Genomic DNA, 11,134 nt, shown 5'->3' on the forward strand with positions numbered 1-11,134 from the left:
AAATTACCCAGAGAAATTCTCAAATTCCAGCAAATTAAAAAAACTCTAACTTTATTACTCACATTTGAAAAGACATAAAAAATTGGGCTGTAGACAACTCAAATTAAAAATTAACTACAAAAATGCACTTCGGGTCAAAAGTTAGTTAAAAAAAAAAAAATAATAGAATAAGGAACGCTTCCGGGTAGTATCGAACTCAGTCCCTCTAGTATATGAGCCTGCGACGTAACGCACGCGCCACGTAACGAGTTGAATAAAATGATCGAATTAGAAGTTATATACGTGCTTCTCGTCTTTTGCTTTGAAAGAGAAAAAGAAAAAAAGTGACTGTATTGTGACGTCATGACCGGTCAAATAGTGTTTCAGATTCAAAGACCGGCGCCGGTCAAATAGCCACTGCCTTTCTATATCTAACCCTTGATAAGGATTCAACCTATTGGTAAGGGTCAGGGTTAGAAATGTTTCTATTTCTAACCCTTAAGAAGTTTTCAATCAATTGGATAGGGTTAGCCCTAAATAAGGATTCAGCCTATTTCATCCCCTGTAGGAACAAAATTGGTAGATGAAATGTTTAGGGGAGGAAGTACGGTAGGTTGCATCCGATTCATGCTAAGTTGAAAAATCGTTTTACTTCTTGTTAGCTGTGAAATTAATACAATTTTGGTAAAGAAGTGACTTTCTTCAACCATAAACAGATGAAACCAAGCAACTACACGGCATTTAATAAATTAATAGCCTATATTAAATTGAACATAAACTACCGGTATCTACGAACATTTTCGGCCATACACAAATTACACATGTTAGCCCTTTTCAAGTAACGAAAAATTTTCAATGTAGATGTAAAATCAGTTATTTTTTTGTTACTTGAAAAGGGCGAACATATGTATGGCCGAAAACGTTTGTAGATAGTTTATGTTCAGTTTAATATATTATGTTAAATGCTGCGAAATTAAATTTTATAAAATATTGGAAAATTAATACTAATCCCATTTATACAACAGATGATCAATTTCCCTTTATTTGACCAAACACTAAATGAATTGACACAATCAGCTTTATATTCTAAATTAAAATTCCTAGGCTATAACTTACGATTTAAAGAAAACGAAGAGGTGTAGGCCTACCAGCAAAATCAGAAAGATCCAAAAACTGGCCACTGTTTGTAGTTAATTATAATAATGTCTTTTAAGACATTATTTTTAAACAAATAAAAAAAAGTCAAAATTCACTTTATGTGGAGCTACAGTACATGTACTTGAGAGGTTACTAATACCGTAATTTTGTTATTCACTCGTCTTAGTTCATCATTTGACTAAAGATGACCATATAATTAGGCGATTTAAACAAGGGTTGTGGTTGACTTCAAAAACAATAAAACATGTTATAACCTTCCTCTAAACAACACAAATACAACTTGTTGACATCAAATTGTTTTCAACTTTTCGTTCGATTCAACTAAATTCTTACTCTTATTTTTCATCGCAACGTGGTGGGCTCAGAACAGAGTTGCCATATTGTCGTCCGAGAATCTCGGTAATACCGAGATTTGTTTGTTTGTTTTATTATCTTTATCCTGCATTGCGGGAAAGCGGACTTGAGCGCTATGCATCGGTGTACGCCTTCCGACGTACACCTGACCCACACTGCAGCCGACTGCAATGTCTGTTTCCGGTTGTCTACTTTACTTATGACTTAAATTTGGTACTACCCATTGCTCGAAATCGATCACTGGGTAGAGGCAATTATCGTAAAGTTTCTTGCCCAGAGAAACAACAGCAAGTGCGGGTGGCTGGAGTCGAACATGCAGGCTCTCGACTGCGAGCCCAACGCGCTAACCACTCGGCCACGGCTGCCGATAATACCGAGATCGCTGATAAAAGATTAAAAATGTTGTTTTTCAGTTCAGTTTAATTTGGTTGGTTCGTTTTAAATCTTTATCCTCGGACTGACAAAGCTTTGATTGGTTATTCTTGGTAGTTTTGCATACTTTTAGAGGCTTTTGATGCAGGGCCGGTTACCGAGCTTGATTCGAACAAAAACAAACTACCGGTACCGTACTTAAAGTTAAAGCTCACTGCTTTGCGCGTAGCTCGCCGGAAACAAAAAAGCAAGTAGGCCTACCTACATTTATTCAGTGTAATGGGTGCCACTGCTTTCTACTAAGGCAAGTCCAGCCGTATAGCTCGATGTTTGTAAATGACTCAATACGCTTTGACTCAATATAGCCCGGATTTGTGGAGGGTGCAATTTCCCCGGGCTCCCTCCTTTTTGAAGTGCCCAATTGAAGTGGCAAAGGGCCCCGGCCCCCAACGTGGATATCTTTTTTTTCGTTTGAAAAACCACGACTTTCTTTTCAAGCTTTTTAAATGTCACATTACTTCACAATGTAAAAGGATTTTAAAGTCAGATTCGATTTTACAACATAAGTTTTAAATACACGTGTATTTAATTGAATGCTCATTTTTATTGATTTAGGCCATACTAAAGCAGAAAATAATTGTTTTTAACTCAAGGATAAATTTTCCACGGTTTTATTTTTATTGAAACACAACAGCAAAGACAAATTTTAAATAAATTTTCAGCAACACTGGAGTGAATTTGATACAAGGTTGCCAATGCCAGAGCCATCACTTTTTAGTAAAAATTTTCCTGCACCGTTCCAAACCGTGAATATTTTCAACCTTTACCGCATTTGGGTAGGTTGAGCAGAAGGGTATTTTATCTCCAAAAATAGGTTTAAACTGCTAAACTTCCCCAGCATCAATTACACTGGTCTACAAAAAAAGAATTTTTTTTGCTCCATGAACTTTGAAGACTGATTTAGAGTAATTTTGGGGTGCTGAATCCGAATCTGACGTCTGACCTCAGATTTATCCTATCACGTCAGGTTTGTGAAATATGATAACAACAAATTGCTACTTTCGTCAAAAGTGGAAGATTTGGCGTTGCGTTTACCACCAACATATGCAGTGCTGTAACGAAAGGTTAGTGTTAGACAGGCCAAAACAGCCTAAATATGGTTACTGAACAAGCATTGCCATAGGTTTGCTTAACTCTTTGTGGTTTCTTTCATGCAAAACATTGACGGGGGGAGGGGGTCAGTTACACTTATAGCCTCCCTTTTAGCTTGTTATTACTGCCTTGCTAATAATGTTGCTTAGAAAACTAATTGGTATCAAAATTATAATTGGTAGGTGTATTTCAGCTACTTATGCACCACATGGCCTGGATTTCTGGATCTTGCACAATGTGTATGTGCAATAAACACAACGTCAAATCTTCCACTTTTTACAAAAGTAACAATATGCTGTTATCATATCTCACAAACCTGACATGATAGCATAAATCTGAGGTCATATTCGGATTCAGCACCCCAAAATTACTCTAAATCAGTTTTCAAAGTTCACAGAGCAAAAATTGTGTAGACCAGTGTTATTGTTTTTCCGCTTCTCTTTTTTAAGATTCAATGTGAAAACTTGGATTTGGTAACCTACAAGTTTGTTTTGTTGCTTGACTTCGGTTTGAGCTGGCAAATCAAATTGTTTTGTCAAAACTATCCTAAAAGTCATTTTTTGAAGATACTATGGTAGATTTGTGAGATTTAGAAAACAAGTAATATTCAAAATATAATGCAATTGAATTAAAAAAGACGGTATGAAATAAATTTTCTTTGACTTTGGCCATCTTATACACTGTGCTTTGGACTAGTTATGTAGCCTACTGGTACTAGTTTTTCAATTATTTTTCACAATTATTGCTTCTGGACTATGCTTTTTTTAGAGATTTGTTTCAAGGGCATGACTCAACATTAATTAAAGGGAACAAACTAGCCATGTTCAGTTTTGGTCCCAAAAAGCGTCAAATGGTTCAATTTAGCTTGTCAGAAAGATTGCTTTGACAAAGATTTTGTGATAATCGGTTACATCACAGAATTATTACTTCCAATCCAAGGTTATGTAGCTCCAATTTAATAAAACAGTGTTATTTTACAGATACCTTTAGTGTTTAGTATTTTTAAAATGGCAATATTTGGTTTCCAACTTTGCTTCACTCTTATCATGGCTAGTTTTATGCAAAAGTTGATGCCAATCTTTTCTTTTGGTCGATGGCTTTTATGTAGTGGGTCTCTATCACGCTACAAACATCCCTTGGATGAAGAGCTAAGAAAATTAGCTGGCAAACCAAATGATAAGCATACTGGAAGAGGAAAAAATAGAAGGAATGGCAACAGTAAACCTCAAAATCAAGATCCAAAAACTTTTAAAGTTCCCAAAACTCTGGATGTTGTTTTAGACTCCACCCCAGTCACTGTTCTTGACACTTTAGTGTTGCGCAAGTATGATGATTATGAGTGGTTAGTGAATTATACACTGTTTGGAGTGATGGTGTATATTGGGACTGAAGTATATTATGAAGTATGGAAACCTAATCAAGAGTTTAATATTTCTATGGTTTGGATTGCGTTAGCTATGTGGTTTGCAGTGAAAAACCTGCTTTCTGTTTTGTGGATTTATGCCAAGTCAAAAGCAGGAGGAGAAATTTCAATGTCAGTAACATTTGGAATGTTTTCGTTTGTGCTGGCTCTTGGTGTTTTGATGATCAAAGAAGAAATATTAGACTTTGGACTTGGTGAATATGATTCACAAATCAGTTCGACAAATAATGAAAAAAACTTAAAAAAAACTTTTGTTCTCACAAAGGTTAAGCTTTTTCTTGCTGGGCTGAGTGGATTAACTGGTGTATTGTTTGCATTTCCTGCCATTAGAATGGCACAAATGTATGTTGATGCACTGAAGTATTCCAGAGACAATCATTTGTTACAGTTTGCATTGCATGTTAACTTTTTCACTCCATTTGTTGTTGTTTTATTGTGGATAAAACCAATAGTGAAAGACTTCATCAAAAATTCTGCCCTTGACAGTGAAGAGTCATCGTCATCATATCTCACTGTTGACCAATTTGAACTGGCTAGAATTGTGGTCATAATTTTGATGTGTTTGTTGAGGCTTGTTCTTATGCGAAATCATTTACAAGCTTACCTCAATGTTGCATTTGTAAAAATGCAAAAAATTAGGAAGGAATCTGGTTTGATAACAAATGTGGATCTGCAAAATATGGTGAAACATGTCTATTTATATCTTGGTATTGTTGCAAGTCAATACTTAAGCCCCTTAGTTCTAACAATTTGCACTGCATTTTGTCTAAAAACATTTGGTGGCTATTCATGGAGGGGATTCCATGAGTTATACGTGAGAAACCATACAATTATAGAAGAATCTGTCCCTATAAAAACTTCAATATTTAGTGATGCTACAATAAAAGAAATGGTTCAATCTCTTGGAGGAGATCTAAACAGTTTGCGAGCAGGCATTTCTCCCATGTTACTTCGTGGAGTTTTTTCATATGTTGTATGGTGGAATTTATTTAATTGGTTTATTGCCAGCTGTATGGGCTACTTGTACCACACATATTTATCCATTTAATGATAGCGTAGGGTTTTATTTTGCACAAAGTGTGGATTTTGCTTTTATATTCATGATGAAACTTAATTTATTTAATGTAAACTCTAGAAAATGTTCTTAATTTTCTTGCAAGGCCATGTTTTTTCATGTCAACAAGTGTCTAAGTTACTCATGTCAAACAAGTGTCTCATGTCAACTGTGTTTTTTTCTATCAAAAATCAGTTTTTTTCTGTAGAGCTTAATTGCAGAATGCCAGTTATGTCAAAAACCACTAATTTATTACCACATAAACTCTTTATGTTTTCTAAAATACTACTGCAGTATATATATTTCTATTGACAAGGGTTTTTTCATTGACTTTGAAAGTTGCCAGCATAGCCGTTCCAGCCAGTCACTTGTAAGCTGCTCTAAGTGTTGTCACTTGTAAGCTGCTCTAAGCGTTTTTATCTATATATATCAAAATGCATGTTGTTTATGTCCATGATTTTTAGTGCTGTTAAATCATTACAGTTGAGTGTGGAAGTTGTTTTGTTTTTGCGTTTATTCTGACATGATTAAGATAAGAGAATAAAATTGTCTACTGTATAACAAACGTTACCCTAGTATATAGTTTTCCAAAATTTAAGGAAAATTGGTGCTAATTAAAACTTTAAATTTAAAGAATTTACAGACAATTTAAATTTTTGGACTTCTGTTTTAATTAACCATATTGTCAACATAAGATTAATTAGCTACGGTAAATGTAAAAAAAACTGTGAGCTGCCCTGGGAAACACAAAGGTGTAAAAGCTGCAGTTTGCGATTAATGGTCTGTGACTACCCCTGGATTGGTCCACAGAGGTTGTATCTTTTTTACATAACCTAATTATTTCCTATCTGATGCCATTATCTCAACCTGAACCAAATGGTTGCTGCACTGCGTTCATATTAACCAACTTGCCTGGCTGTGATATGAATTGTGATGTGTAATAGTATCTCACAGTGAATGAAATATATATAAAGATAAATCTTGATCACATGTCAACCAACATATTAGTACTACCACTCCGATGCACCTTTCACATAGTCTTCCTGTAATTATCTGTCCGGTTTAATAATGTTTTCTAATGGTGTGGTCATGTTCTTCAAAAATAAAATTTTTAAATTAAAGGGCAAAATTTCTTACATTTTCTACACAGCAGTGGTTTTTAAAGGGGAGCTGGTTTTTTTTCGGACATTGACCAATTTTTTAGAAAAATGTCCGAAAAAAGATGTCTGCGGCCGGGTGTTGCAAGGTTGAGTTTCGCTGATGAATGTTGAAGAAACGTTTGTATGTTTTAACTTTTCTCAGTTAAAACACAACATTTCTCAGCGAAACTTAATGTTGTAGCTATAGTTAGGAAGTGCAAATTTTGGTTTGTGTCAGCTACGTGAAAGGAAATATTTTCATCAGAAAAAATGACCGAAATAAATAAAAAAATGAAAAAATGAGCATTTTTTCAAGTCATTTCGGACAAATGACCGAAAAGTCTCAGCGAAAAAAAACCCAGAAGGGAGTGGGAGCACAAACCACTTCTTATGAGGAACACGAGTTGTCTAACAATATTTTTTGCAGTGATATCATTGTGCTGTCCTCCTGCACTGCGTGTTTTTTTTTTTACTTAACGATGCGTCAAAACTGCTTTTGACGAAAATCAACTTGTGTGGGTACAGTATACTGGAATCATTTCTAGGGCTATAGATGGAGCTTTTGTTACCCTTGGTCGGCGATCTAGCTTTAATAGGGGAAATAATGGTCACCGGCCACTCGGCCACCCCCACTAGTGGGGAACAAACCGACGATGGATTATGATGATGATGAATGGTGTTAGTACTTTGTGTTACAAGGCCGAAATAATAGCATCCAATACAGCGTGTCAACTTATTTATTTGCGAGGCAGTCATTTTCACAAAAGCTGCCGACCTTTTTGATATTCCATAGTAATAGTGCTTGTTTTTATATAGCGCTGTATCCATCGCAGAATGCGTTGCTCTTCAGCACTTTGCAAAGAAGACAGTGTCAATGCAGCCGTATAGAGGCCCAACTTAGTACATTATTATCCGATTCTATTCCATTGCTCAGTGCCAAGCAGGAATTAGCTTCAGTACCATTTTTAAAAAGTCATTGGTATGACCCGACAAGGTATCGAACCCATGCCTGCCGCTTCAGAGGCGGACGCACTAACCACAAAGCCATCGCGAGCCGACAACAACAATTATATTCTTATTTACCCACATCCCACATGTCAGCTCTGGATCTTGAAATGCTAACAATGCGAGGCAGTGTTGTGCGTACATTGACGCGTACAACAAAACTGATGGTTTCACAAACCTCTGTGAGTGGAATCTCCATCTTTCATGGCAGTTGCTATCAAGATCAGGTTGTGACTCAAGACTTTTAAGAAAATTCTAGAGTCAATCCTCGCATCAAAAATGTAGTCGCTCAGAAACAGCATTCCACTGATATGTGCATTGATCAATAATTCAACAAAACTCATTACACTTATTTAAAATGGGGGGTGTAAGCATGTGATCATTGCTAAAGGAAGACATTATGGAAAAGGGTTCAGAACCACTGTTACAAAGGCTAATATTTATAACAGCACTATCCATCATATTGTGGTCAGGCTATCACTCATATAAATTACAATGCAAGTAGGTAACTTACAAAGGACTTGAAATGCTGCTTGCAAGTAAGTATAAAGTATGTGCAAGTAAGATGATAATTTGCATTTATTCTGGCCTTACACATCTTGTGATAGTTTAATTTGCACCAGAAAAACATGTTAATGAACTAAATTCCTGGTGAACAGCCTTATTCAACTTTCAGTCTCGTGTTGCTTGTGTAACCTTCAAAAGTATTTTCCCTCATCTTCAAAGTACCTACACACTCTAGCATTGCCAACAAGCTGCACATTCAACATACCGATGGTACTTGGGATATTCTGTGTATTAACAAATAAGATGATGTCTTCTTTCATAGCAATGTAGGATCCTTGGAGGAAATAATGCGGATCAAGTAAAATTTCTACAGATGCATACTGCATAGGGAACTAGTTAAGTCGAGCAAAAGTAATTTAGCAATTAGGGAACGTTCAAATATTACGTAACGCCTTCAAGGGGGAGGGGGGGTTATGCAAAGCGTTACGTTAGCGTCACATCGGGGGGAAGGGGCTTCAAGCAAAACGTTAGCCTACGTAACGCTTTCGAGTACGGAATGGTAGTTTTTTGTGCTGAATTTGTAGTGGAAAAGCGTTACATGGGGAGGGGGGGGGGGTTAAAAATTCGGAAAAAAAGCGTTACGTAATATTTGAACGTTCCCTTACACAATAAATGACCTTTATGTTTGTGATCGTTTGTGCTTAACAAATACCACAACAACAACAATAATTGAAATATGCAAAACTGTTTTTGTGCCAATTGGAACTGTAAGCACAGCACTAAGTTGGCGATTGTGCAAATATCTTGGCATCGAATATATCTAAATATCGAGGTACAGTATTGTTCGAATTAATTGAAACTGGGATGTCTTTGCTAACTACGAATGTTTTTGCTAACGCGAAACTGGGAAAGATGTTCTGGGGAAGTTTTAGCCACAGCGGTGTTGGATTACTGTTTCCGGTTGAAGGAATGACGATTTCTGAACGATATATTGATGTGATCACAAAAAAAATTATCCCAGAGCTGCGAAGAGCATTTCCAGAAGGTGGGAGCATTTTTCAGCAGGACCTCACACCATACCATTCTTCTAAAAAAAACACTAATTTTTTGAAGAAAAACAAGATTTCCGTATTAGATTGGCCTAGCAATTCTCCGGATTTAAATCCTATCGAAAATTTGTGGAGCATAATCAAGGCACGATTATGCAAGAAGGACTGCACCATCATAAGGAAGTTGATGGAGGCCATCATTCAGGTGTGGTTTCGGACCCAAAAATTGCACAAAACTGCAAATAATTAATTGAATCCATGCCAAACCGTGTTCGTGCAATATTGAAAAAAGGTGGAGGCCACATTAAGTATTAAACTATACACATCTGTTAAATTATCGCAATAAACTAAACATACACAAATTCAGCCTGTTTTCTAGACAGTTTTAATTAATTCGAACAATATAATACTGTATAATATAGTAAAACCATCTACAATTCTTCTATTAGAGAAGTTTATTCCGCTAAAAATGCAGCTATGTTAGGGAACGTTCAAATACTACGTAACGCCTTCGAGGGGGAGGGGGGGGGGTTTATGCAAAGCGTTGCGTTAGCGTCACATCGGGGGGGGGGGGGAGTTTAAGCAAAACGTTACGTAACGCTTTCGAGTACGGAATGGTAGTTTTTGTGCTGAATTCGTAGTGAAAAAGCGTTACACGGGGGAGGGGGGATTGAAAAAAGCGTTACGTTGGCGTTACATGGGGGAGGTCAAAAATTCGGAAAAAAGGCGTTACGTAATATTTGAACGTTCCCTTACTCTGAAGACAGAAACTGCAAACTGAAACCAGATTCAAAATTAACACCAGTAAAAACGACAAAGGAACTGAAGGCAACGTAGCAACAAGGCAATCAGCAACAACGTAAATTACAATGCAACTTCAAGCAATAACATGTCAGTTTTATTGAGAATCGTTATTTTGGTTGACAAAAAGTGATATATATATATAATACAGAATTTTGTGTTATAATGTAAGAGAAAAGCAAAAATTGCATTGCGTGATATGTTATCACGTTCTTTGTTCTATCATTTTCATCATGCGTGCATCAGATGCAACAAAAGAAAGTTATTTTTGAATGACATGTGTTGAAAATAATGCTTTGACATATCTTGAAAGTGACAATATTTACCAACACAGGGTACTTAACTATAAACGGTTTTAACATTCTATGCAGTACATAAAAACAAAAAATAAACTCTTTAAAAACGAATAAACTTTCATGCCATAATTACATAGATTCTGTTAATAGCATCACACAAAACACTAAAGCACTATCATATTAACATGTTTAAGATCAAGCGACGCTGGTTCGACTCCCGAGGTGTGCACTGTGCGCTTCAGCAACGCATTCTGAAGACTTCTCTCCATTCAGCGACATAAAATGGAGGGAGTAATTCCCCGGCATCAACACTTTAACAATAACTTCACTCTGCCAATCTCGGTAACCGGCCCTGCATCAAGAGCTTCTACAAGTATGCGAAACTCCCTGGAATAACCTACCAAGGCTTTGTCAGTCCGATGATAAACATTAAAAAATAAAAACGTTGCAAAAATAAATTAACAGCACTTAAAATTTTCGGCAGATAATGTAATTAACAATAAATACTACAATGGACAGTACCATTGCAATAATAAGGAGTCCTTTAATCTGCTGGTGATATTCTTAGTTTTACGTTGCTTGGTGCACTAATATACTGTGTCAAAGCAAAAGTTAAGAAATATTTAGATTACCGGTAATGATTTTGTTCTCGATATTGATGAGTATACTGAACAGTGTGAACACTGAAGAGATTTAATTACTGAAAACTACAAAGACACAAGTTAGAATTGTTAATAAGTATTGTTGCAGTTAAGGTCATAAAAGTTATGGAAAAATTTTTATTATAAAGCTACTTGCGTTTTCTGGTGACTATGGGCTACTAGGTTACCTCCTAATGTTAAGGA

The 11,134-nt window shown here is 36.2% G+C and overlaps 1 protein-coding gene across 1 annotated transcript; it reads left to right on the forward strand.

Annotated features, from left to right (window-relative positions):
* The first annotated feature begins 4,022 nt into the window (after positions 1 to 4,022).
* Positions 4,023 to 6,128, forward strand: LOC145764876 (transmembrane protein 161B-like). The gene has a single exon (XM_082576566.1). It carries the CDS (start codon positions 4,023 to 4,025, stop codon positions 5,484 to 5,486), a length of 1,464 nt encoding a protein of 487 aa, XP_082432692.1. The 3' UTR covers positions 5,487 to 6,128.
* Positions 6,129 to 11,134: the final 5,006 nt, after the last annotated feature.

The sequence above is a fragment of the Aplidium turbinatum genome, chromosome 2, assembly GCF_918807975.1.
Source record: "Aplidium turbinatum chromosome 2, kaAplTurb1.1, whole genome shotgun sequence".
Taxonomy (NCBI): domain Eukaryota; kingdom Metazoa; phylum Chordata; class Ascidiacea; order Aplousobranchia; family Polyclinidae; genus Aplidium; species Aplidium turbinatum.